Raw genomic sequence first — 27,392 nt, 5'->3', positions numbered from 1 at the left:
GAAAGCTGGTGACAAATCACTTGTGATTTCAGATTTCAATTCTTATGATTTATACTTTGGTTGCTTGATCGATGATGTGCCCTAATAGCCTTTATTGTCTTGACAGTGGAAGATAAATAATTAAAATATAAAACACCTGCCTGGGCATAGGCCATCACACTGCAGTTTGGCAAGAACAAAGAAGTCCCACTAAAGTATTATTTGAAGAAAATCGCAAATGAATACCGTATTGAGATGTGATGGATAAAAATGTAGGTCATCCGTGTAATTTTGCAGGGGAGACGTGTTTACTCTGGGTCCCACGATGCACTAGGATTCAACTACATTCTTTGACCCTGTGCATTCAGCAAGACATCCGGGCTATGTGTGGCATTGTAGGGAAGATGGCGACACTTATCCTCCCTGCTGATTGGATCAAAAACTGGGAAAAATCTGGAAAACATGAGTTGTAAGTAGAATTGTAATGTTAAATTCGGCACAGGAGTATCTTGGTGTTATGGATTTGATATTAGTTGCTAGATCATGGAACTAGTTAAGCGGCAATCCTCGTACAAAACCTGTCAGCTTGCAATTTGAACTAGCTGGCTAGCTAGCTTTTAAGATAGCTATCCAGCCTTGCCCATCATTAGCTCGCAATCCCCCTCACTGTATTTCACTCAAAATATTAAGATAGTTATAGCTAGACTTGGGCATCAGCGACGAAGTATAGCTAAGAAATAAAAAGTTCGACTCAGACGTAAATAAATGTGAGTTGTTTATTGTGGCTGGCTAGCTAGCAGCATGCATGCGACCAGGTTATGTTTAGAAAACGTACAAGCTAGCCTAGCTAGAGCTAGCTTTGTTTCTCTATCTAGCTAGCTATGTATATCCTAGCTGTTCTTGGAGAGCCAATCACCAATATCACATATGGCTAACTAGCTAGCTAACAGTTAGCGAGTTTAACGTTAGCCTAGTTGCTAGCTAGATAGTTGGAGGGAAATAACTCGCTTGCTAGCCAAGTAAGTACAAGACTAGCTAACGTTGGGCTGCACATGCTAACCACTAGTGCGACCATATTTTTTTATTACATAGCTTCTTGTTGTAAGTCTAGTTTACTTGGCTAGCTAGCTAACTGCGACAATATTAAAGTTGCCTTTATCAGTGACGATAGTAGCACACTGGCTAGCTTTTAGTAAGATTGCAATCAGGACTAACTGTTGATGCATTTGTTTGTGTTCACAATAACCTGCACATGCCAGTCCTGAACAAACCCAGCTAGCTAGACTTGCACTAAGTAGCTAGGATTGTTAAATTGGGATTGTTGGGAATTAGTTTGACCTAATATCCAATACCAGCTGGCATTTATTTCAAAGCAGGCAGTGCGTTGTTAAACAACTAACTATAAGTCTAATGGGGTCCCCAGGAATGAAATATTTTGTAAGATGTCTGAAGTTTATACTTTTATTAAAAGTCAATGCAATCTCATGGTGGCTGTACTCGTTTCTTTACAGTGTGCAACTGTGTAAGGATCTTACAGAGAAATCGAATCACGACAGCACGTTAAAAGGTGAGAGTGCATATAACCGAAACCTTGCATTCAGATTCAAAAACAGCTATTTTATATGGTACTTGCCAGTACAAAATATATGAATTATTTAAGAATAATGATGTGTATTAAGAGATATAGGCCTTTTTAGTGTGGTTGTCATTAAAATTTAGCAGGGTTAACCTAGCAGGGATATGTAGACTAACTCGCATAACTATTGATGGGCAAATCTATGTTTAAGTTTTGAGAACAAAGACGGGTGCTAACTCGTAGGAGCCAGAATTCCATGATAGTGGTTAGACTTGTTTGAATAGGCACAACACTAAATTCTTCATCCATTCATTCCTCTTGGTCCTGCAGATATACAGGCTGCCCTGTACGAACTCTGCTGGCATGTTGTACAGGGCAATTTGAAGTTGGACCTCGCTGCTACTGTCCTTGGTGACATGATGGTAAGGCAGTTTTCAGACTCAGTCCTTCAAGGGTTTCAGTGTGGCGTCTGTTTGGTGACAGCTGTGCTTTACAAGGATGTGGACCACACATTTGCTTGTCAAATGAGGGCAGGAACGTGGCCAACAAGATTGATGTTGGAAGAAACGCCTTTTGTTTTTATTCATCCGTTACAACCTTGTGCCTTTTTGTAATGACTCGATTTGATTTCCAGGAGCTGCGAGACGACATGCCGTCTATTTTAGCAGATGTTTTCAGTATATTAGGTAGGTATGAGTTTGAGGTCCATTTGATCTGGCATTTCCAAAGATGAAAACGAGCGCATTTAATTGTCTTGCGTCTTTTGCCGTTAAATTAAATTGCAAATGATACATTTCACATGCTGTAAGTTTTCTTGCCCTGTTTTTCAGATATAGAGACGGGGGCGATGGAGGAAAAAAACAAACGCGACCATTATACACAGTTGGTTGGTGCTTGTCTGGTAAGAGTCTCATTACTAAAAGCGGGTTTTATTTTCTTTTAATGCTGGAAAAACTCACTGGGTGGCAGTGTTGTACAACAGAGAACGTAGTCGTTGCTCTTCCCTGTCTTCGCTGCGTATAGGTATATAAATAAGTAACTGAAATGAAAACGAAAACCTAAATATAATATTTTTTGGGGGACTTATTGTCAGCTTAATTCCAAACTCTTACTCTAAACATGTCAAATCTTACCCATATCTAATTGCTAATGTTGTTATTGTGTCGTGCTCTGTTTTACTGCACATGGTCTTTATTAATATATCGTTATCTTATTCCCGTTTTTCCAGTTGTTTGTGCCGGACGCTATCCTAAAAGAAAGGCTGGACCCAGAGACCCTGGAGTCCCTGGGACTCATAAAACAGGCTCATCAGTTCAACCAGAAAATAGTCAAAATCAAGACGAAACTCTTGTGAGTCTTTGCTTTGTCCATCGCTGCTGAAGCAGGGCTGTGATCACGGCCAGCAGGGGTGAATGTCCTGTGTTATAACAGTTCGGTTTGGTCAAACAGGATAAGACATTTCATCTTGTTTTGCCTTTCATGCATCAAGGCGTCGGCGTAACTCTGCAATGTCTTTTAAAGTAGCATATGAAGTGGGCTGACTAACCCATTATCGACGGCGGTAAAGGCCAAGTGACACACACAGTCACCGGCACTTTCCCTTCGGCATAAACTATCCTTTATCTGCAGGCCCAGTAATCCTGGCAGTGCTGTGTTAGTCTGCTGCGCTCTGTCACACACCCCCCCCCCCCACCCCCCCCCCCAGCGTTTCCTGTGTCCCCATCAGCCGAAGCTCTTGATAAAAAAACAAAAACAAAAAACAAACAACGGATTCGTTCACCTGATCGAATTCGTGATTTAAACATGGCAGCCACATCTCAAATCAGGGAGTTGAAAAGCAGCTGTTTAATTAGCAACGGATGACATTCCGTTGGGATTATCTACGGGGGGGGGGGGGGGAATACGTGATTTCAATACATATCGTGTGAAGACAACATTGTGTGCTTTTGAAGTATCCCATGCCTCCGCTCTAGATGTGTTTTTAATTGATGTTTTTGTGTGCCTTCCCACCGTCAGCTACAAGCAACAGAAGTTCAACTTGCTGAGAGAGGAGAACGAGGGCTACGCCAAGCTGATCACGGAGCTTGGCCAGGACCTGTCTGGCAGCATCACCAGCCTCCTCGTCCTGGAGAGCATCAAGTCTCTCATAGGTACGAAACCCGCTCCTGTCTCTTGCCTCCACGGAGCATTCTCCCTCCTTTTAAACAACCAGGTTGACAACCAGGTCGTACCTCTGTGTCTCTTTTTTTTTTTCTTTCTGGCAAGTCTGTACTTTATTATATTTTTTTTTTACATTCATTTTTAAATGTGTTTTCCCCCACCATTTCCCAGGATGCTTCAACCTAGACCCCAACCGCGTGCTCGACATCATCCTGGAGGTGTACGAGTGCCGCTCCGACCAGGACGAGTTCTTCCTCCCCCTCGTCAAGTCGTACATGTGCGAGCCCCTCACTCTCTGCCACATCCTGGGCTTCAAGTTCAAGTTCTGCCAGGTGAGGCCTCCGTCTGGCCCTCGCCGTCTGGCCCTCGCCGTCTGGTCCTCGCCGTCTCCTCCCCCGCAGCCACTCCGGGGCACAGACAGGAACGCAAAGGAATGACTGCCCCCTCGGGGTGCAATCCATAAGCAATTTGGATGAGATAGTCTTCCGAGGTGTATTGATGAGGGCATAATTCTTCCCCCAGATCCCGAAATTCTCCTGATTTTATCACTCGACCGCAGGATCGAGAGAGAGAGAGAGAGAGAGAGAGAGAGAGAGAGAGAGAAAAGGAGGGGTGCAGTCAAACGTGATGGGCATAGCGATTTTCTGATGTAGTCGGAATCAACACTTGGTCTTCGAGACCTGATTCCAGACAGGCTGAATTGGTAGTTCTGTTGGAATGCACCCGGTCGCCCGTGCCTCATGAATGAGATCCTCCCATTAGAGTCCTGTTTTCTCAAAATATTCTCTGTCTCTCTCTCTCTCTCTCTCTCTCTCTCTCTCTCTCTCTCTCTCTCTCTCTCTCTCTCTCTCTCTCTCTCTCTCTCTCTCAGGAGCCCAACGAGGAGACTCCTAGGTCGCTCTACCACATCGCCGCCGCCCTCCTGCACCACAACCTCATAGAGCTGGAGGACATCTACGTGCACGTAAGGACCATTCGGCCCCCCCCCCCCCTCGCCGTACGCGGTTGACCGTATCCGTCACGGTTAGGAGTACGAGATCAGATACGGCCTGTGTGACCCTGACCTGTGGTGACGTGTCCTCTCGTCCCCCGTCCCCCTCCTCCCAGCTGATGCCCCTGGACGCTGCCATCGTGGAGGAGCACAAGCGCGACATCACGGAGGCCAAGCAGATCGCCCGCAAGCTCACCATGGTGGTGGTGCCCTCGGAGAAGAGCGAGGACAAGGACAGGGAGAAGGACAAAGAGGAGGAGAAGAACGACAAGGTAAACACGTCGCCATCTGCCCCCCCCCCCCCTGGCTCAGGTGCCCCCCCCCTCCTCCCCCCTGTCTCATAACGTTTTGGGGGGCGGACGGGTGTCCGTGTCCTATCCCGGCGAGAGTCCCCACCCCCGCTCGCGTGACCTCAGGGAATGAGGAATGTCGGAACCTGCGTCATCTACGTATCGCCTGTCAGTCAACTGCTCCATCAGTCAGACAGGTTTCTGTCGGGGCCACTGACGACTAGGACTCTGCAAGCGCTGGAGGAGGAGGTTCCTTGAGTTGAAAAGGGATCGCGACCCTGACATACAGCCGTGCACACTCCCCCCCCTTCTCACCAGCTGCCCGCGTCCTAGCGCCCGCGTCCTAGCGCCCGCATTAACAAACAGCCACACTGAAGGCCTCTGTAGGCCTTGTTTTTTAAAATAACTCCTGCCCCGCAGCCCCGGCTCCAGATTGTCAGAATGCATCGCTTTGATGTGGACGGCTGAATCATGCTCGTGCTAAATTGGGCGAAATCAGCATTAAGTAAATAATTTTTTTTTTGTGTGTGTTTTTTGTTAGATTGCTCCGAACCGTAATCCTTCTTAAACTGGAACCATTACGCTTAAAATATCCCCTCACTTTTTTTGCTAGTTTTTTTATTTGGGGGGGGGGGGGGGGACAGGAGATCTGTCCAGTGAAATGTGTCATGGTGATGGTGCAGGATCAGGAGGCCCGCCTCGTCCCCGGTTCCCCGCCTCCGACAGCTCTGCCTTGTTACCGTGTCGTGTCACAGTCGGTTGTGTCCCGGTCCCAGACGAGCGGAGTGCGGCGTCAGATGGGATGAAGAGTCTTCGACAGTGAACAGCTCCCACCCACACTCCCAACCCCCCCACCCCGGTCCCTGTGTTGGGAGAAAATAACACCCCGGGATTTACACGTGGGGCTCTTTTATGTTGTGCAAATCCTCTGTAACCCCTTTTAATGGGGGCTTATGTACAGTAGGAGATCCCATAGCCCACTGATAATGGTGCACCGGAGCCTAGATTGAAGCTGGATCTAATGCTCAATGACTAACCACCGCTACCCTAATTGCCTTAAGACTCAATGAAGCTACTGCTTACCACACACACACACACACACACACACACACACACACTCTCATCATGCTGTGTTGCCCTCAGCCTCCGGATAACCAGAAGCTGGGTCTGTTGGAGGCGCTGTTGAGGATCGGTGACTGGCAACACGCCCAGAGCATTATGGACCAGATGCCCGCCTTCTACGCCACCTCGCACAAGGCCATCGCCCTGGCCCTGTGCCAGCTGCTGCACCTGAGCGTGGAGCCGCTGTACCGCAGGTGCCCGCTCTCTCTCTCTCTCTCTCCCACACACACACACACACGAACATACACACATTCACTTAGCACCCAGCCACACGCTGGCGGGAACAAGAATGCACACGCAAGCTTCTGTCATGGCCCCCTTCCCCCTCCCCCTCCCCCTCTCCCTCTCCAAACCAGGACTCCTCCCCAACACCAGCTTTTGATGTCATAATGCGCAAACAAACACACACACAACACAGAAGGGCTGACTGGCCAACGTGGCACGTGTTCCTCACGGCGCTCTCTCACCCCCCCGTTTGTGTGTGTTCTCCCCCCTCCTCCCCCCCCCCCCCCCCCAACAGAGCCGGGGTCCCCAAAGGGGCCAAGGGCTGCGTGCTGAGGCCCCTCAGGAACAAGAGGGCCCCGCGGCCGGCCGAGACCTTCGAGGACCTGCGCCGGGACGCCTTCCGCATGCTGTGCTACCTGGGGCCCCACCTCTCCCACGATCCCATCCTCTTCGCCAAGATCGTGCGCCTGGGCAAGGGCTTCATGAAAGAGGTACCGGGGGGGGGCCAGGCCTTCGAATCGGGCATTCGACCAGTTTTGAGTTTCAAACGACGCTCGATGTCAACACTCCTTGTGCATGTGTTCACCCCCCCTCCAGTACCAAAGTGACAGTCGAAATGAAGTCAAAGACAAAATGGTGAGTTGTCTGGATTACCCGTCGGGGGTCGACGCCCGACTTGAAGCAGCAAACACACACACACACACACACACTCCCAAGGTGTTAAACGAGCCTGGTGTTCTATCGAGCGCGCGCACGCACGCACGCACGTTTTAACCGGCGCCCCGCTCTGCCCCAGGACACGCTCCTGAGCTGCTTCCTGAGCATCGCAGACCAGGTGCTGCTGCCCTCGCTGTCCCTGATGGAGTGCAACGCCTGCATGTCGGAGGAGCTCTGGGGTCTCTTCAAGCTCTTTCCCTACCAGCACAGGTGAGCAGCACACGCACGCACACAGGCAGCAGCTCGCCAGTCGTACCGCCAGTCACGTGCACGAAAAACAAAAACCAAAATTTTCCCGGTTTTTGGAAAATATTTTTTTTTTTTTCCAATGCCCAACACCTACAGAAACACCCACAGAAACAGCAAGCGTGTGGGTTTTAGTTATTTTATATTCTCACCCCCCCCACATCCCCTCGCAGCGCTGTTTGCTGTATTCGTAGTATTTGAACCCCCCTCGCCCCCACCCACCTGTGTGCTATACCGGCTGTAATCCCACCCACCTGTGTTCTACCTGTGCTCCCTCAGATACCGGCTGTACGGCCAGTGGAAGAACGAGACGTACACCAGCCACCCACTGCTGGTGAAGGTCAAAGCTCAGACCGTGGACCGCGCCAAATACATCATGAAGTGAGTCACACCGCCGCCGCGCCCACCAGCCCCGAGTCCTCCGCCGCCATCCGCCCTCCCTCCTCTCCCCGTTCTGGCGTGGCAATTACCAGTCCCGCTTCACACACACCCACCATCCATGCCTATCCTTGTTTTTTCTTTTTCTTTCTCCGTTTCGTCGTTTCCTATGTCTCTAGTGGCGAACCCGCTTATGACTTCTCCGACAAAAATGTTCGCTCCCGAAAATCCCAAATTAGCATTTGTAAAGAGATGCATGTGCAGCGTTCGGATGATGAAAGCCTGTGAAAAGTGTTCGACGCGGGGCGGAGAGATGAGAGGCCTCGCTTCCTGCGCTCAGGGCCGCCCGGCAAGCCCCTGAATGACCTGCGGCGGTTGCCATTGGAAACGGTGTCCGGAGAAATGCGTGTGTGTGTCGCCTGGTTGATGTGGGCGCTAAAGGAGCACGCACACAGGGCCTGGTTACCATGGTAATGGTTGGGTTGGCACGGCGCTCGGCCCTATTCAGCGCCTCGCGCGGCTTCCTTTGATACGAGAGCTCAGCGTCTCCACACGTTGTTCAGGGGAAGAGAGCCACGTTAACTGGGTCACTTGTGTTTCAGGCAAATCCATCCCTTCTGCAAACGTTGGCCTAACCACGAACACACACACACAGATAATAGTGTGGATGTGCCCCCCCCCCCCCCCCCCCCCTCACAAGCCGAGACCTCAAGTACATAGGTTGTAGTTCTGCCCATGTACACCAGCACGTGTTTACGCCCGGGGACCCCTGTGTGTCTGCGCTCCCTGCCAGGGGACAGGAGGGGGGACGGGGAGGGGGGACGGGGAGGGAGGGGGGACGGGGTATTCCCAGCGATGCCACCCAACACAGCCCGGGGCCGCATGATCATGTATGACGGAGCAGCCGCTCTGGGAAGCTAGCGATGCTTGCCTTTCCTGCTATAACCCCCCTCCTCCTCCTCCCACTGGAAGAATATAAAAAAGGTCACCCTACTCTTTTGTATTTTAATGCATGTTGGCAGCAGGGGTTTGTGTTTGTGTGTGTGTGTGGGGGGGTTATCAATATTCCACTTCCAGACAGGAAGACAACCAAGTGGTGTGTTGTCTCCTGGCTCCCACACACACACACACACACACAGGTTTTGTGAACACTTTGTGTTCCTGTGAAGGCGTTCCCAGCGATTGTTTCAGCCTGGGTGCGTGTGTGATCGCCATGACAAGAGGAACCGCGCCAGGGGGGGTGTGTGTGCGTGCGTGTAACCACTCCCAACATGCATCACTGTCTGGATTCGGTCTAAGGGGGACACTTTGGTGTTTGTGCGAGAAATGCGTGAGGAGGACGGCGCAAGTGGGACCCCCAGCCAAACATTTCGCCATGGCCTTTCTTGGCAGAGAGGGAGGGAAACAGAGAGAGAGTGTGTGTGTGTGTGTGGTGCCCACGAGCCCTAGTGCGAGAGAGTAGGACGGAGCCCATCGTAACAGAAGTTGCGATGGAGGGTTCAGCCGTCGCCCCCCGGAGACGCAGAGTGGGATGGAACAAGCCCTCGTCTCTCTGCGGAGGGAGGGGAGCGGGTCTGCACTTAGATGCAACGCAAGTGCCTGGAGACCTGTTCTCTCTCGCTCCCCCTCCCCCGCTCTTGATTATTCATCTGCTTTTTGTTCATCGGGCGGATTGTCGTTCTGGCGTGGGTAGGTTGGGCTGAAGCAGTCAGCCTCGATTTGGCAGACGGATTCTTGACGGACAGGACTACCACTCGACGGGAACACTGGGAGACGTTCTCCCGGTCGGGCAGTGCTGTGGTTCATTGATGGTGTGTGTGTGTGTGTGAGCAGGCCTCCAGACTGACATCACCCTGGGCTTCCTTTATCGTGCCGTGCGACGAGCTGAACGGTTGACGTCGACCGACTTATTTATATACTTGTTTACTTGGCGTCGATGGAACTGAAATGTTTGTATGCGCGACATGCAAAAAACTTGTCTCAGGTGTGTGTGCGCGCGTCAAGTACGTCTATGTATTCTACTTCCTTCCATCTAGAAATCTCCAGACCACGGAGCCAATGCGTTGCCCTGACACCTTCAAGTAAACGCCTTTTTATCTCTTGTCTCCCCCCCCAGACGCTTGACCAAAGAGAACGTGAAGCCGTCTGGACGCCAGATAGGCAAGCTGAGCCACAGCAACCCCACCATCCTCTTTGACTACGTACGTATTCTCTTCCCTCTTGTCCTTTCTCCTGTTTTTATTTATTTTTATTTCTCGACGGCTCCGTGTCCCGCCTGCCCGATCGCCGAGAGGAGCGGTTTTGACGCCGACGCTAATGTTATGCCGCGTGAGTGATGCTCCTTGGCACCTTTTTGAATAGTTAATGCCTTCCTTCGCATCAGCCTCGACCGTGACTAACGCCCCTGTCCGCTCATATCTGGAGATGGGGCGAGAGAGATATATGTTTTCTTTTAAAGGCGTTTGCTACAGATAAGGATCGGCCGCCGTTAAGACGAGCTGCGGAAAGGGGGGGGGGGGGGGGGGGGGACTGATTGTAAATGGGATTTCTCTCTGCGACTCTCGTTATTCTTCATCAGGCTGTCTTGGGACAGAACACCCTCCTCACCTCCTCCTCCCCCCCCCCCCCCCCCCCCCCACACAGACACACACAAACCGACTTCCCTCGTGGCATAAGCCTTAAATCTCTCATCTCAAATACAACCCGAGCAGAGCAGGCGTCCAAACGTGGAGAGGGGCAAGAGGGTTTGGGGGAGGAGGAGGAGATGAGCCGTGCTGTGTGTGTGTGTGTGGGGGGGGGGCCTCAGCGGGACATTAATTGAATGAGAAAGGGCCTGGCTCATGCTGACAGAGTAGGGAGGGGGCTGGAGAGAGAGAGAGAGAGAGAGAGAGAGGGGCGGGGGGGTCCACTGAGTCAGGAGCTGTGTGCCTCTCTTGGCCCCCAGCCGGGCTGCGGGGCCCCCTGCTCCGGTTGAGAACTCCCCCTCTCCTCCCTCCCTCCCGCCACCATACCTCCACCTCTCTGCCCTATTCAACATCAATTCCCCGGCCTCCAAACACAGCATCAGGGTCAGGTCACTGGCACCGCATTCGCGTTATTTCATCCAATACCACGCCCTCACGTAACCCTCCCCCACAGTCATCCAACACCACGCCCTCACGTAACCCTCCCCCACAGTCATCCAACACCACGCCCTCACGTAACCCTCCCCCACAGTCATCCAACACCACGCCCTCACGTAACCCTCCCCCACAGTCAGTTTCGGTATCGCCCGGAAAACGGCCACAAGACGTTTAGTCAGAAGTTGTCGCCGTGCGTCGAGCTCGGCTACCCCTTGTCTCAGGAGCGAATCCCGACGCGCAGGAGGGGAACCTTTGCTTTTGACCCCGTGTTTCGCCCCGCAGATCCTGTCCCAGATCCAGTGGTACGACAACCTCATCGGCCCGGTGGTGGACTCCCTGAAATACCTGACCTCGCTCAACTATGACGTCATGGCATGTATCCTTTTTCACGCCTCGCCGGCGTGCGGGTCGCACGCGTGGGTCTGACCTCTGACCTGCGAGGAGGGGAGAGGGGGGGGGGTTAGGGGTCTGTTTCGAAAACGCATGTCTGTTTTTTATTTGTATTTTTTGTTGCGTCCCTTAACCCCCGCCCCTCGCAGACTGCATCATCGAGGCGCTGGCCAATCCCGAGAAGGAGAAGATGAAGCACGACGACACCACCATCTCCTCCTGGCTCCAGAGTAAGTGGCCCCGCGACGGCCTGGCTCCGTAGCCAATCAAGACCACACGACTGGTTTGACCATGCTGTGTGTGTGTGTGTGTCGGCAAATGTGGTCGTTGACTCCAGGTGTACCCCCTCCTGTTCTCGGACCGATGGACCCCGACGTAACCCGCGTCATCAACTGTTGTTTTTCTTCTCCCCCCCCCCCCCCCCCCCCCCCCCCCGATATCCCACAGGCCTGGCTAGTCTGTGCGGAGCCGTGTTCCGAAAATACCCCATCGAGTTAGCCGGGCTCCTGCAGTACGTGACCAATCAGCTGAAAGCAGGGAAGAGGTAAGGGTCCGCCCTCGGGGGAGGGGGGGGCGGGGGGTGTGATTGGCCGGAGAGGGGAGGGTTTGATTGAGCGCGAGGCAGTTCTAGAGAAGCAACGGATCATCAGGATGGGGGGTTCTCTCCACCGTGGCTGTCCACGGTGGAGGGGAGGGGGGGAGAAGCAGGCCGACCGAGGTCAGACCTGAGAGGATCTGGAGGGGAGGAGGAGGTCGGGGAGAGGTGGTGGGGGTGTCTGGGCTGAGCTGCTGAGTAATGTGGTGCTGACGGCGGAGGCCGGTGACTGTGTGGGTGTTTGGTCCTCTGCCCCTGTCGTCTCTCGCCATAAAGGGGGGGGGGGGGGTGTAATTATCTCAGCGCGGCGTCTCCGCAACGGCCGGTGTCAGCAGGTAGTGAATCACAAGGCAGACCGGTTTCTGGGCCCTTCCGCCCAGGGCCACGGGCGCAGGGGGAAGTAAATAGCGGTGGGCGCCGCGCCACAGCTCGCTGAAAACAAGGCCGCGGAATATAATCTCCCCGCCATTGTTTCTCTGCGCCCGTGCCAAGGAAGCTCTCACTGTGTGTGTGTGTGTGTGTGTGTGCGTCCCTCCCTCCTTCCCCGCAGCTTCGACCTGCTCATCCTGAAGGAGGTGGTGCAGAAGATGGCCGGCATCGAGATCACGGACGAGATGACCTTGGAGCAGCTGGAGGCCATGACCGGAGGGGAGCAGCTCAAAGCTGAGGTGCAGCCCTCCCCCAAAAACACACACACACACACACCGGTCGTTAGCCCCGAGCGGCCTTGGTTCCCCCCCCGGTCGAGCGCCCCGTGTCACCCCGGCTGCTTCTCCTCCCTCCGCAGGGCGGATACTTCGGCCAGATCCGCAACACCAAGAAGTCGTCCCAGCGGCTGAAGGACGCGCTGCTGGACCACGAGCTGGCCCTGCCCCTGTGTCTGCTGATGGCCCAGCAGCGCAACGGGGTGGTGTTCCTGGAGGGCGGCGAGAAGCACCTCAAGCTAGTCGGCAAGCTCTACGACCAGGTACCCCGCCGGCAAAACAGCCCCTCGTTTACACCACTTTCAGTCAAACGATTTGCGTTTTGTTGGTTATTATCGAGATATGGGGGGGAGGGGGGGGGGTACAACAAACGTGCAAAGTGCACTGGGTTCTCTTGGTTCTGTAATTGCAACATTAGTCTCCCTCCTGTGCTTTCCTCGGACGCTGTTTTTGTAGCGATATGACACAACTTGAAAATTATGCCTGTTCCAGTTCCCACGTGCCTCCTTAAGGTTATGAGCTTCGCTCGGCCGTAATCACCCAACTTGCACCCCCCCCCCCCTCCACGCGGTATCAGGGCCACTCCCTGACGGATGGCTTTAATAAAGCCGGGTTTGGCGCGGCAACCAAATGAGGAGCAGTGGGGATTCACAAGCCCCCCCCCCCTCCTCGTAAGTCCAGTGTAAAAGAATGCTCACTCGCTCCCCTCTCCTCCTCTCCCCCTCCACAGTGTCACGACACCCTGGTCCAGTTCGGCGGCTTCCTGGCCTCCAACCTGAGCACGGAGGACTACATCAAGCGCGTGCCCTCCATCGACATCCTCTGCAACCAGTTCCACACCCCCCACGACGCTGCTTTCTTCCTGTCCAGGCCCATGTACGCCCATCAGATCCTGGTGAGTACAGCCCCCCAGCCTCAGCCCCCCAGCCTCAGCCCCCCAGCCTCAGCCCCCCAGCCTCAGCCCCCCAGCCTCAGCCCCCCAGCCTCAGCCCCCCAGCCTCAGCCCCCCAGCCTCAGCCCCCCAGCCTCAGCCCCCCAGCCTCAGCCCCCCAGCCTCAGCCCCCCAGCCTCAGCCCCCCAGCCTCAGCCCCCTAGCCTCAGCCCCCCAGCCTCAGCCCCCCAGCCTCAGCCCCCCAGCCTCAGCCCCCCAGCCTCAGCCCCCCAGCCTCAGCCCCCTAGCCTCAGCCCCCTAGCCTCAGCCCCCCAGCCTCAGCCCCCCAGCCTCAGCCCCCTAGCCTCAGCCCCCCAGCCTCAGCCCCAGTCCCTCAGCCCCCCAGCCCCAACCTCAGCCCCAGCCGGTGTGCAAAACAAACCTCGTCCTACACAGACACTCCCAACAGGGCTCTTTTTCCGAGAGAGGGATGGGTCGTGCGTCCCGACAGGCCCCGGCTCCCCCGCCTCGTACCGCGAGCCGCCCGTCCCTAACCGCGGCGTGAGACGTCCCCGAGTCCCCCCTCTGGCGCCGTCACGCCACCCCGAACCAATTGCGTTTTGACTCGCGTTCATCACGGCGAGGGACGGACTCGGGGAGTCCTTGAGAGCGCGATCGGACACGGTTCTCTCCCCGGTGTGATTTATACACGCGCCAGGGATAAGTCGAACTAACCCAGCGGTCTACCTCTGCAGAATGGGCCCCCCCTGCAGCACTAGAATGGCCAGCTTTTAGGAGAGTCTGTGGTTGCAAGTGACGCTGCAGGAAAATAGGAAGAAAAAAATAGATCTAGCCTGGTCTAATTCTTTCCCCTTGGCGAGGAGGGGGGTGATTTTTCGATGCAGTCATGGCGAAGTCGGAAGCATATTTGTAGGACATGAGTCAATCGCTGTAGGCTATACCCTAACCCACAAATAGATATTCTCCATATTCCCAGAGACGGGTCATGGTATGTTTTGTTTATTGCGATGGTCTTAACGATTCATTCAACCGAAATAATAGCTGCTATAAGTTGACTACAAGTTCACTCAAGCAAGATGTAGTGTACACTAGCATGCATCAAACTCGAGAATGGAGGAGAGAGAGAGAGGATGACAAAGGCAGGGAGTAAGCTATCAAAAGGTCGCTTGGGGACTTCATTCATTATTTGGCCCCGGACCTGCTTTAGCCCACAGCCTGACCCCCCTCTCTCCCCCCACAGTCCAAGTACTGACCTCCCTCTCTCCCCCCACAGTCCAAGTACTGACCTCCCTCTCTCCCCCCACAGTCCAAGTACTGACCTCCCTCTCTCCCCCCACAGTCCAAGTACTGACCTCCCTCTCTCCCCCCACAGTCCAAGTACTGACCTCCCTCTCTTCCCCCACAGTCCAAGTACTGACCTCCCTCTCTCCCCCCACAGTCCAAGTACTGACCTCCCTCTCTCCCCCCACAGTCCAAGTACTGACCTCCCTCTCTCCCCCCACAGTCCAAGTACTGACCTCCCTCTCTCCCCCCACAGTCCAAGTACTGACCTCCCTCTCTTCCCCCCTCTCCCCCCACAGTCCAAGTACTGACCTCCCTCTCTCCCCCCACAGTCCAAGTACTGACCTCCCTCTCTTTCCCCCCCTCCCCCCACAGTCCAAGTACTGACCTCCCTCTCTCCCCCCACAGTCCAAGTACTGACCTCCCTCTCTTCCCCCCTCTCCCCCCACAGTCCAAGTACTGACCTCCCTCTCTCCCCCCACAGTCCAAGTACTGACCTCCCTCTCTTCCCCCACAGTCCAAGTACTGACCTCCCTCTCTCCCCCCACAGTCCAAGTACTGACCTCCCTCTCTCCCCCCACAGTCCAAGTACTGACCTCCCTCTCTCCCCCCACAGTCCAAGTACTGACCTCCCTCTCTCCCCCCACAGTCCAAGTACTGACCTCCCTCTCTCCCCCCACAGTCCAAGTACTGACCTCCCTCTCTCCCCCCACAGTCCAAGTACTGACCTCCCTCTCTCCCCCCACAGTCCAAGTACTGACCTCCCTCTCTCCCCCCACAGTCCAAGTACTGACCTCCCTCTCTCCCCCCACAGTCCAAGTACTGACCTCCCTCTCTTCCCCCCTCTCCCCCCACAGTCCAAGTACTGACCTCCCTCTCTCCCCCCACAGTCCAAGTACTGACCTCCCTCTCTTTCCCCCCCTCCCCCCACAGTCCAAGTACTGACCTCCCTCTCTCCCCCCACAGTCCAAGTACTGACCTCCCTCTCTTTCCCCCCCTCCCCCCACAGTCCAAGTACTGACCTCCCTCTCTCCCCCCACAGTCCAAGTACTGACCTCCCTCTCTTCCCCCACAGTCCAAGTACTGACCTCCCTCTCTCCCCCCACAGTCCAAGTACTGACCTCCCTCTCTTCCCCCACAGTCCAAGTACTGACCTCCCTCTCTCCCCCCACAGTCCAAGTACTGACCTCCCTCTCTCCCCCCACAGTCCAAGTACTGACCTCCCTCTCTCCCCCCACAGTCCAAGTACTGACCTCCGTCTCTTTCCCCCCCTCCCCCCACAGTCCAAGTACGACGAGCTGAAGAAGGCCGAGAAGGGCAACCGGCAGCAGCAGAAGGTGCACAAGTACGTGGCGGCGTGCGACCTTGTGATGGCGCCCGTCCACGAGGCCGTGGTGTCCCTGCACCCGCCGCGCGTCTGGGACGACCTGCGGCCCCAGTTCTACGCCACCTTCTGGTCGCTGACCATGTACGACCTGGCCGTGCCCAACAACGCCTACGACCGCGAGGTCAACAAGCTCAAGGCCCAGGTCAAGGCCATCGAGGAGAACGCCGACATGGTGAGTCCCGCCCCGTCCGTCCCCCTCTCTTTTGGGCGAAGCTGCTGCCCGTCATCTCATTTTTTGAAAGCTTCATGGTAATCTCAGCCGGGGGGGATGCCGTTAGCTTCCGTGAGCTTGCGCCGCGGCGTGGCGGCTAACCGTGTCACTGTGTTCCTCCCCTTCCCTGTCGCCCCCCCCTCAGCCCCTGAACAAGAAGAAGAAGGAGAAGGAGCGCTGCAAGGCCCTGCAGGACAAGCTGCAGGAGGAGGAGAAGAAGCAGCTGGAGCACGTCCAGAGGGTCCTGCACCGCCTCAAGCTGGAGAAGGACAACTGGCTGCTCGCCAGTAGGTTGACCCCCCCCCACCTCAGCACCTCCGCACACGCACGTTATCAGAAATACCGGGCGACGGAATCGAATTTGAGAGGAAATTATGCTAACCGGAGTTTCCGTGCTATTAACTTTTCAATAGCATTGGGGTGCTGCTCGCGATGGCTTATCGTTTCGGTGGGCAGTCAGGCGTGTGTGTGTGTGTGTCCCAAAGGATACGAAAACGAGTTTGTGTACGCGCGCGCACACGCACACAGCTCCCATTGGCACGTCGCCTCTCCTTCACCTCCTATCGGGATATCCAAAGTGCCGGCTTACTTTACGGTGTCGGGTTGGTGCCCCCGCAGCCCGGTGCCAGCTGCCGCCTCGCTCGCTTCATCAGATTACGTGTCAGTCATGTTTTAACGAGTCCGCCGAGCCACTACAGCCAACTGTTTTGGAAGCGTCAGCTAACGCTAGCTCTCTAAATCATCCGCCCCTGCTCTCCTCGGGGTGACGGAAGTACATCGTACGAACGCGGGAAGTGCATTTGGAAAAGCGCCCCCCGCCAGACTTATCCGTTCATTGTCTCTGTGTGTGTGTGTGTGTGTGTGTGTGTGCGCGCGCGCGCGTGTGTGTGTGTGTGTGCGCGTGTGCGTGTGTGTGTGACCCTAACTCCTCCCCTCCAGAATCGAGCAAGAACGAGACCATCACCAAGTTCCTGCAGCTGTGCCTCTTCCCCCGCTGCATCTTCTCCGCCATCGACGCCGTCTACTGCGCCCGCTTCGTGGAGCTGGTGCACCAGCAGAAGACGCCCAACTTTTGCACCCTGCTCTGCTACGACCGGGTGAGGGGACGAGAGACTCCCCCCCCCTTCCCCCCCGGGGGGGTTGTTGACCGGGGTTGTGTCCATGGGGGTTGTTTAGGGTGGGGTTGTAACGGTTCTCCCCTCCATCCACTGTAGGTGTTCTCTGACATCATCTACACGGTGGCCAGCTGCACGGAGAACGAGTCGCGGCGCTACGGGCGCTTCCTGTGCTGCATGCTGGAGACGGTCACCCGCTGGCACAGCGACCGAGCCGTCTACGAGAAGGTGCCCGGCCTGACCGCCTCCCTTCTCTCCTTTCCTTCTTTCTTTCTTTTCTTCCTTCCATCCTTTCCTTTCTTCCTTCCTTCTTCTCTTCTTCCTTCCTTCCCTTCTTTCCTCCTCTCCTTTCCTTCCTTTCCTCCTTCCTTCCTTCCTTTCCTCCTTCCATCCTTCCTTTCTTCCTTCTCTCCTCTCTTTTCCTTCCTTCTCTCCCTTCCTTCCTTCTTCCTTCCGTTCTTCCTTCCTTCCTTCCTTCTTCCTCACCATCCACCACTGAAGACATGGAAATCTAAAGCCATAGCTTATGAACATGGACAGACCCCACAAGCTTGCAGTTCACCTGCGTGTGTGTGTGTGTGCATTGCTCCTCCTCCAGGAGTGTGGGAACTACCCGGGGTTCGTCACCATCTTCAGAGCCACGGGCTTCGACGGGGGGAACAAAGCAGACCAGGTGGACTACGAGAACTTCCGGCACGTGGTCCACAAGTGGCACTACAAGCTGACCAAGGTGAGGCTCCCCTTCTTTATGCTGCTTCGTCCTGCCACCGGTTGTTTCCAAAGCGGCCTTGTTCGTTTTTTGATTGCATTACGTGGTCCAGTATTACTCATGACAAGCCTGGGCCAACTGTTGACTTCCCCTTCTCTAGGGAATGCTATCGTCTACGAGTTCAGAGCTGTGCGTGTTTGTACAGTCGTAACACAACCACTTACACCCCCACCCTCCCTCTCTCCCCAGGCCTCGGTCCACTGCCTGGAGACGGGCGAGTACACCCACATCCGGAACATTCTCATCGTGCTGACCAAGATCCTGCCCTGCTACCCCAAGGTGCTGAACCTGGGCCAGGCGCTGGAGTGTCGCGTCCACAAGATCTGCCTGGAGGAGAAGGAGAAGAGGCCCGACCTCTATGCCTTGGCCATGGGGTAACACCGAGTTCACCAGCCCCTTGTGTCACAGTGCAGCTTCCTCTGCGTTCACGAGCGTCTAGGCAGAAGTGGGATTTAGCAATTTAGTCGTTTCGTGTGTGGGGTGGGGGACGGGACGGGAAATTGCATTGTACGCAATTTAAACATTGCGAACAATGTTGGAATTACTTAATGCCTGGGGTTATAAATAGCATCTCCTTGGTACAAGAACGATGTTTTCTCGCTGCAATATTTTCCACTAAGTACCAGTGGTTCTCGTTTGTGTATTCGCGTCTTGTTGTTGTTTTAACTGCGCGTTGTGACGGTCCCTAGTGTCTGTGTCTTTTAGACATTCTGGCTCGCTACGAACGTGCATGATTTGATAATGCGATGGCCCGGTGCGGCTGGAATAGATTGGAATTCCGGGGGAACGTCTGTGGGATTCTCCAGGGTTTCAGACAGGTCTATAGAGGATTACGGAGGTGGAGGGATGAGGAAAGGCTATTAATTCATTTGTTGCCTGGATGGAATTTGTCTGGCTAGGACTCGTCTGGCATTACCAAGCTTCCAGCCACAGCTGAACACACACCCACCGTCCGCCACGCGTCTTCACAAGATGTACCTGGCAAATCCTCCGAGATAGACCGTTGCCAGACCGTTGTGTATCTTCGTGTGTGTTTGCGCCGGCCGGCGTTCGAAAGACTGGAGAGATTTTGCTCTGTGTGTGTGTGTGTGTCTGCGCGCGTCGGTGTAATCAAGCACCTGGCTGGGAGTCCCAGCCGTCAAAGCCAGTCCCCTGCCCGGGCCCCCTGTGTAAACCCAGCATGCCTTTTCACAGCTACTCGGGTCAGCTGAAAGGGCGGAGGGCGCACATGGTCCCCGAGAACGAGTTCCACCACAAGGAGCAGCCGGTGCGCAGCGCCACCCCAGCCAGCCAGCAGAACGGCCCCGGCAACACGGGCAAGCCAGCCGCCGGCGCCGGCAAGACCGACGAGGGCTCCACCGAGGACGCCGGTGAGTTCCAGCCCCAGAAAGCCGCGGCGAGAAGTAGCTCTCGTGTCCTTTTGAAAAGCGTCCGGACGGGACGGAAGGCAGCCCTTGGGTTTGGTGTCTGAACCACACAGCGACGCCGCCTGGCGATATATGAATCGGGTGTCGGCAAGTGTTGTTTTCTTGAAATGTCGCTCGGCGCTCAGCTCGGTTTTGCGTCTTTTTCCCGCCCGATAGATCGATCCAAGGAGAAGTCTCAGGGGGCGGCGAAGCCAGCGAACAAGACCAACAGCACAGCGGCCAGAGTGACCACCAGCAACGGGAATGGGGCCCCCAACAGGTAGGAAGGCGAACTGCCTCCCGGCTGGCGACGGCGACCAGGCACTGTGCCGCTTAGGAACTCAAATGTAGCTATGGATAGCTGAGGCTGAAATGGGATTAAAAGGAAATGAAAGCTTTTCGTCTACAGTAGACGGTTTTATTAGCTTGTTAGCTTTTTTTTTACATTTGTTTCTTAGCTGTAGGACATTGGTATCGTTTGTTGACTTTCCCTCTAACCAAACACCCCCGCGTTCCCCACAGCACCAAAGCCATCAAAGAGCGGGAGGAGAAGGAGAAGGGGGGGAAGGAGAAAAAGGAGAAGAAGGACAAGACTCCGGGCAGCACTCCGGAGGCGAAGGGCGACGGGCGCCGCGACAAGCAGCGGGACGAGCGGGCGGCCAAAGAGGAGCGGGCGCCGCGCGAGGGTAAGGAGAAGACGCCCAAGGCGGACAAGCTGAAGGCCGAGGACAAGGGCGGCAAAGACGACAAGGCCAAGGCCGGCAACGGGGAGCCCAAGGAGCCGTCCAGGGAGCGCGACGCCGCCGCCAAGGAGCCCAAGAGCAAGGAGAAGGGGGACCGCGGCGCCGCGACGGGCTCCCTCAAGTCTCCGGTGCCCCGATCGGAGTCTGCTGAATCTGAGAGGGGTAAGAAGATCTCCCTACCCCCACCCCTCGCCGTTCCTGTTCTCAGTCGTCATCTCAAAGTGCCTTTGCTGCTTGCTAACCGAAGCCACGCGTAAATACTCTGACATCTCCCCCCCCCCCCTCTTCTCCCACCCCCCCACCCCCAGATCACAAAAGACGAAAGCTCGACGCCCACTCTTCGCCATCCCACTCCTCCTCCGTTAAGGTTAGTATGGCCTGAGGACCGGCTGTGCCCGTGTTTCTTCCCTTGTCCCCGCCGGAGCGTTCCCCATCTGTATTTTTCCGTGTCCCATCCGGCACCTCAAGATCACGGAGGAGAGGTCACACACACACAGGGCGAAAGAGAGAGAGAGAGGCGCGCCCAGGAGAAATCACCCCCCCCCCCATCCTTAGACCCATTGGGAGCTGGGAAAAGAAATTCCATGGACTTCTATCCTCGGTTATTTTCCTGAGCCGGGGGGGGGAAACCTTCAGAGACTTGAATAATGTATATATCGATTACTTGATTAGTGAAATATTTACCTATTTTCATGTGAAGGAAAGCAGTCAAAGTGCCTTTGAGAAGCGAGGGGAGTTTCGATGCCTTTCTATAATCAAATTTTTTTTTTGAGAGAGAGAGCGAGCAATATATTCCTCCAACATAATGGCTTCCAAAGACGGCCTCCCCGTTTTCACCCTTCAAGATTAAAGGGAAGAATTCCGGATTTCCTTTCTCGAAGAGCTGTTTCCCAGTCCAAAATAGCATCCAAAACGAAGACCCCCCCCCACCTTCTCCTATTTTGCTGCAAGCTGAGAAGATTTCACCGTCGAAGCGGCGTGACCAGTCTTTTTCTTCTCCCCCCCCACCCCCCTTCATCCTCGGAGTCTGCGGGGGAGTCCAGCAGTGGTATGATCCCAGAGTGTCCCGGCGTCTCCAGGAGCAGAAAGTCTGTTTGCTGTAGGAAGGGCTGCCGCCCCCTGCTGTGTCACATCAACACCCCCCCCCCCCTCCCAACACACAAATGTAGTTCGTTCTGTCCAACGCCACTCAAGATGTGCGCAGTCGTTCCTGTTGGCCCTTCGTCCAGTCTACAAAACCCACCAGCACCAACCTCCCCTACGCCACCCCCCACCCACTCCTCCTCCACCACCAGCTCCCATCAACCCTCAACTCCCCCCATCCCAACCCCACCAGACGTCCTGCCACAAGTCCTGGAAACCAAAGCCACCAGCAACCCAGGCAGAGAGAGAGAGAGAGAGTGCAAACAAGAGGAAGAACACCTCACTTTTGCACCAGCCCAAACAAAGAAATACTCGAGGAAAATAACGCAATCCTACCCGCTGCAAAAAGAGGGAGAGAGAGGGAGAGCGAGTGTGGGCGAAGCCTTCTGGATCACCTGGAGCGTTGCCCAATCCCTCGGAAGCATGTGATAGGTTTTTATGTTTACTCTACACCCAGAGAAATAGCCTCCCTGTGTCTTAACCATTCTGAACTGTAAGTGACAACAACAGAACTTATGAATGTAGCAAATCAGTCTGTAAGACCCAGAGCACACACAGTTCAGTATTTTTCACACACGTAGTTGTCAAGCTAGATTTTTAGCAGCACATGCACTATACACAGATGTAACATGTCAGCGGTACTGTAGCAAAATTGGAGAGAAAAAAAGACACATTGATATGCTGCATTTAATACCATTTTTTTTTTTTTTTTTTTTTTGGTAGAATTTGAGATTGTATTCCATCACACTCCTCAGGGTCTTCCTATGTAAAGCTTTTATAATGTCATCTCAGATGTTAAGATCTCGCCTCTGTTAATAACCTTGTCTAAGCCTTAGCCCTTGAAGGTCAATGGTCGTTCGGGGGGGGAAAAAGGGTTCCCGTCGACCTGTGCCGGCCATGGACCACACCCCCCCCCTCTCCCTCCTCCTCGGCCTCCGACTCTTCTGCTGTCTGACAACCTCCCCTCAGTTCATCTGTCGTCTCCATTCATTCCTACAGGACAATAGCAACGAACTCAAGGATTCTGCTTCCAAGGTTTGGGCGCGCTCTGTTTTGCACCTTCCGCCGCGTTGCTTTGACCCGAATTTGCTCTCCTATCGTCGTGTTTTTAAAAGAGTAGAACGGAATCTTTTAGGAGCTAGCTGTAATGTTCCCTTTTGATTTATTTGATAATACGTGTGACCCACTTAGACTTGTTCAATAGTTACCCACATTCTCAGCTTAGGTGGAGGCGAGATGCTTCAAGATGACTCGGGGGGGCCAGAACCTGTATGAAGTTGAATTCAGCCCATATTAAGAGCGTAGGGAACGTAGGGAGTCAGGTGGCTGAGCGGTGAGGGAATCGGGCTAGTAATCCGAAGGTTGCCAGTTCGCTTCCCGGTCATGCCAACTGACGTTGTGTCCTTGGGCAAGTCACTTCACCCTGCTTGCCTCGGGGGAATGTCCCTGTACTTACTGTAAGTCGCTCTGGATAAGAGCGTCTGCTAAATGACTAAATGTAATGTAAATGTAAGAGCGATGGAGGGTGGGGGAGACGAGAAGGGCTTGTCTATGACTGCAGCCCCTTTGTGGATGTGGAGAAAGTGCTGATCGTGCCACTTGCAAGAGGGGGGGAGGGGGGGGCACACTGAGGCTAAGAGGGCAGAATTTCAAGCAGGCAGTGTCTCCTTCATCTCCCCGTGATCCGTTTCTACGGTCGTCCTTGATGTCTGCGGTAGACAAAGTTTATCTCCAGTTGGGTTCACTTTCGATTGACCTCCTTCAGACCCTCGCACACCCACTATACGCCGACCCCAGATGCATTTTTGATATTTGTCGAAAGCAAAACACCTCGTCCTTGGACAAGTTTTTTTTTGAAGTAGTTGAATCGACTTTATTTCCTCACTGTAGACAGGGCTCTAATTATTCCCCATGTCTAGTTTCTCCATCTCCCACCAGGCAGACGAAACCATAGATGGATTCAGGTGAATAATTTAGCCTGCAGCTCACAAGCTTTTTCTTTTACGAGCTCATTTTATTTTTTCCATGGGGGTTAGACAACGTCGTTTCTCTGGCACTACTCTCAATATGTTCTTGCTTTGGTCTTTTCTCAGTTCCAGTGTTCAATAGTCTGCCTTCCTTATTTTGTTTTGTTTCGCGCATGTTCCTGAATATTTAACCTCCGCGGCTAGATTTAGCTCGAGGAACTGTCAAGACACTCGCTAGTTCTGTGAAGCGATTGGGGTAAAAACACAGAGGGGAATGTTGTTGACGCCGGGGACTTGGAGAGGTGAGTGAGTTGAGGGAGTGGAAAAGAATCCTGCCGAGGTGCACCGTCCACACGACAGGAAGTCCCTCCTCGGAGGCTGCTGCGCGTGCCCTAATCACGCCTCTTCCGCTCGGTTAACGCGTGCGTGTCTTTGCAGCACCATATCAACTACAATTCGGTCGCGCGGTCCAAGAGCAGAGAGAGGGAGATGGACAAGAAAGACACTGAGAGCGCGCGAGGCCGCTCCAAAGAGAAGAAGGACGAGAAGGACAAGAAGGACAGGAAGAGGGTGAGTGACGCTGCAGTGCATTGTGGGACCTGCACACACCCATCTGCCCCCCACGTTTTGTGGCTTTGCATTGTCAAGATGGGGGGGGGGGGGGGGGGGCAGATTTACTGACAAATTCATTTTGTTGCTCTTTAGGACCACCTGAACAGCGAACGCGAAGCGAGTCTGGAATCCAAACGCAGGAAAGATGAGAATGGAACCAGTAAGTGTTTCTGCTTTAAGAAAACCCTGTGCATACATCCTTTCCCACTCCAGACAAATGACACACAACAAACTAACATCTGGGCCATACCCTGCAAATAGGTTGCAAGTCTTTATGCAGCCAATGAGTAACCCTCCGTGTACCCAGCATGTGGCCCATCAGCAACAACAGGGACAGGGCCGTCTCGGGGCACAAACCAAAACCTCTTGGTATCCCTGTTCGACCCCCCCCCCCCCCCCCTACCCCTGGGGCAAGAATCGCTCAATCAAAGAAACCGGGAGACGTTGCCGGTACAGGTACTCCCAGGGTAAAAGGCGAGCTGCCTTTTGGTGTCCGGTCATCCCGTTAACTGGAACGAAGCGGCGTGCCTGAGCTCCACCGGCAGAGCAGGTTCCGTGTACAGGGAAGGATAACACCACCCTGGAGGCAAGCGTATCTGTGATCAGGTTAGGACTACCTGAGGGAAGGGGTGCCGGGAAGGGATAAGGGGATGTCATGGGGATGTTAAGGGTGCCTCCGCGGCTGTACCAGATGAAGGACTCTCTACTGATTGGTGCGCAAAAGCTGGGGAACTCACCCCAGGGGAACTAGAGAGGGAAGGATACTCCTTCGACGCCAAGACTGCCCTATTGAGGTTCGAAAGATAGAGAAGGGCTTGACACCTTCGCGCCAGAGAAACGCCTGGAACGAGATGCCCGAGTACAGGGTCGACTGTATCCTTGGAGTAACGACGAAGGAATTCAGTGACAAAGCGCAAAATAAGGAGGGTTCCGAAACCCGGATAATTAATGGAGAATGATGCATGACCTAATACCCCTGAATAAAAAAGCACTTAATTGACACAGGACAGTGGTGAACCTGTTGCGTAACCACCAGAACGTAGAGATTTGCTCAACACACGGTGGACGCGAGTCGAGGACGACACACAGGTCACTAGACACGAGACACCCGTCCATCTAGCCGCTGTTTCAATGACTTCCTTCCCTTCCAACCTAACAAGTGAAACGACCCCAGCGCATTCCGCCAAGAGAACCAAACATGTCTTGTATTCCCCTCTCCCAGATTCCACCAAACACAGCACGAGTGCCAGCCCGTCCTCTGACTCCCCCGTCCCCGCCGACAAAGAGAAGAGCAAGAGGTCCAAGTCCTCCAGCAAGGAGAAGAACGAGTCCGTGAAACCCGAGAGACTCTCGGGCGGCAAAAAGGTAGGCAATGACGATTGGTTCCTAAAGGTAGGCTGGTCCCGCCTCCAGCTTTAGGAACCAATGACGATTGGTTCCTAAAGGTAGGCTGGTCCCGCCTCCAGCTTTAGGAACCAATGACGATGGGTTCCCATTCCCTAGAAAAACCATTGGCTCTTAACTGGTTTTTTTTGTGGTTTTTTTGAATATTTCTTGTTCAGTATAGCATGTTGCCTAAAATACGTTGTCATAAGTAGCGTTTTCGCTCGCCATCACCCCCTCTGTGTCGTGCGTGGTCGCTGATGGCAGTTGCAATGCCTTGACATTTTGTTCTTGGTTTCTTCTCCCCGTGGCTTCTGAAGGAGTCCCGGCACGACAAAGAAAAGGCGGACAAGAAGGACAAGAGGGATAGCAGTGGCGGGAAGGAAGAAAAAAAACAATATCCTTAAATGTTTGTTTTTGGTGGAAAACTTGAACCAAGAAATGGTTTCTTTGACTTCAGTTAGTAGACTTAGTTATTTTCTTTGTGTTTTGTGACACAGTTTTACTTTCTTGTTTACTGTGTACATATATATATATACACACACACACATCTCACAGGGTCTGTCTGTATCCTAATTGGTTGTTGTAGTTTTTGTTACCTCAGAATTCAATGGTAGCTTGACCAAAATTTCCTGAATTCTCTAGAGCTTTGGTTATTAACAGTTAGAATACGCTGTTCGTTTCTATAGTTCCTTGAAATTCCGGTAATATTGGTGAAGTTACTTAGTTATTCATTTCACTCCGCAAAGGAATCCCGGTTAATATGAATGGGCTGTGGGGTCCTCTAGTTAGCAAAATGTTCATTAGTGTACTATCATCAATATTTCCCTTAATGATGATACCCATAAATCGTCTGACAAGCACAGATAATGTGTGCTAATGCAGTGCAGATGACGGTAAGATTCAAAGTACTGTCCCCTTCTCTTGATTTCATTTCACTTTTTTTTTTACTATTCATTCTGTCCAAGATGCTTTCAGTTACGGCAAAAATCCCAGAATCATGTGGTCTGATGTTGTTTTCTTCCTTCCTTCCTTCACCACCACCTCCCCCCACCCACCCCTGTTATTCTGCCCTGTTGCCTCTTGTGGCCGCGAAAGAGAAGAGAAGCCGTGCTTTTACCCCTCCGCCCCCCCCGGCCCCTCCACCTGTACCCTGTTGATAATTTGCGCTCTGTTCCTCTCTGCCTTGCTCAGTCTTGACAGGGGGCTGCATCTGAATTGTTCCTCTCATTTCTGCCTGTGTTGTTTTTCGTGTACTGCCCTCAAGTGATGTTAGCTGTAGTGTTTGAACTTGCAGATCTCCTTTGTTTCCCCCCCCCCCTCCCATTTCAGTGTATTTCAGTAACCAGCTGAAATTTCGTTTTTTTTTTTTACTTTTGAATATTGGCACAGTGTGCTATTCAAATCACGACATGTTATTCTACTCAGACATCTGGAAACGGTATTAAATGCTCTTTCGAAAGCATAACGGCATACATTGGATAATCATATGCTTGATGGAAAATGTCATATTTTGGTCCATGTCAGGCTTTTTCCCCCCTTTGCTTGTTTTATTGAAATTAACACTCTCCACACTTTCATTTGCCTCATCTAGTTGTGTCTATTTATTTCTCCTTTTAATCCAGGCTAAAAGTTAGGCATAGTTGAGTGAAATGATACAAATGACCAGTTTGTATATTATGTGTACAATAATAAAGAAGGTAACATGTACGTCATGTCATATGTTATTTTTTATTTTTTTGATGTTCCTTGCTATGACCATTATGCGATAGTGTGTTATCAGGTTTTTAAATGATTTGTAAAATGACAGTTCCTCCTTGAAGCAAATAAAGAATTGTAAAAAATGAATAAAAATAAAAACATTTCAAAAGCTTTGTACTCCAAATGCAAATGTTTCGAAACAACTTTTTGGAGTTTTTATCTGCTGTACTTTACAAGTGTATGCTTTTTTTTTTAACTAATAAATGATAGTTTTCTTAGTGAGTCAA

General features: G+C 53.3%; 1 protein-coding gene across 2 annotated transcripts; it reads left to right on the top strand.

Moving 5' to 3' along the window:
* Window positions 1-301: 301 nt before the first annotated feature.
* On the top strand, window positions 302-27,392 carry thoc2 (THO complex 2). Of its 2 annotated transcripts, XM_062453273.1 has the most exons (39): window positions 303-448; window positions 1,491-1,546; window positions 1,886-1,977; window positions 2,190-2,241; window positions 2,386-2,456; window positions 2,784-2,905; window positions 3,572-3,705; window positions 3,887-4,047; window positions 4,587-4,679; window positions 4,823-4,978; window positions 6,140-6,312; window positions 6,639-6,834; window positions 6,941-6,979; window positions 7,140-7,270; window positions 7,586-7,687; window positions 9,801-9,885; window positions 11,089-11,182; window positions 11,346-11,426; window positions 11,644-11,740; window positions 12,342-12,459; window positions 12,579-12,758; window positions 13,226-13,390; window positions 15,952-16,227; window positions 16,412-16,553; window positions 17,206-17,363; window positions 17,481-17,609; window positions 17,980-18,111; window positions 18,340-18,524; window positions 19,345-19,520; window positions 19,734-19,836; window positions 20,079-20,461; window positions 20,608-20,666; window positions 22,442-22,477; window positions 23,848-23,979; window positions 24,115-24,181; window positions 25,244-25,386; window positions 25,725-25,801; window positions 26,247-26,300; window positions 26,505-27,392. In XM_062453273.1, the coding sequence occupies exons 1-38, from the start codon at window positions 363-365 to the stop codon at window positions 26,272-26,274; spliced, it is 4,710 nt and encodes a 1,569-aa protein (XP_062309257.1). In that variant the 5' UTR covers window positions 303-362; the 3' UTR covers window positions 26,275-26,300; window positions 26,505-27,392. The 2 variants fall into 2 exon arrangements, 1 of the variants encoding a protein (XP_062309257.1); XR_009928973.1 differs by lacking the exons at window positions 23,848-23,979; window positions 24,115-24,181; window positions 25,244-25,386; ... (1 more) ...; window positions 26,247-26,300; window positions 26,505-27,392 and having other exon boundaries at window positions 302-448; window positions 20,608-21,935; window positions 22,442-22,464.

This window comes from Osmerus eperlanus, chromosome 27, assembly GCF_963692335.1.
Source record: "Osmerus eperlanus chromosome 27, fOsmEpe2.1, whole genome shotgun sequence".
Taxonomy (NCBI): domain Eukaryota; kingdom Metazoa; phylum Chordata; class Actinopteri; order Osmeriformes; family Osmeridae; genus Osmerus; species Osmerus eperlanus.
The sequence above is the reverse complement of the archived record's forward strand: the minus strand, read 5'-3'. Positions and strand labels throughout refer to the sequence as shown.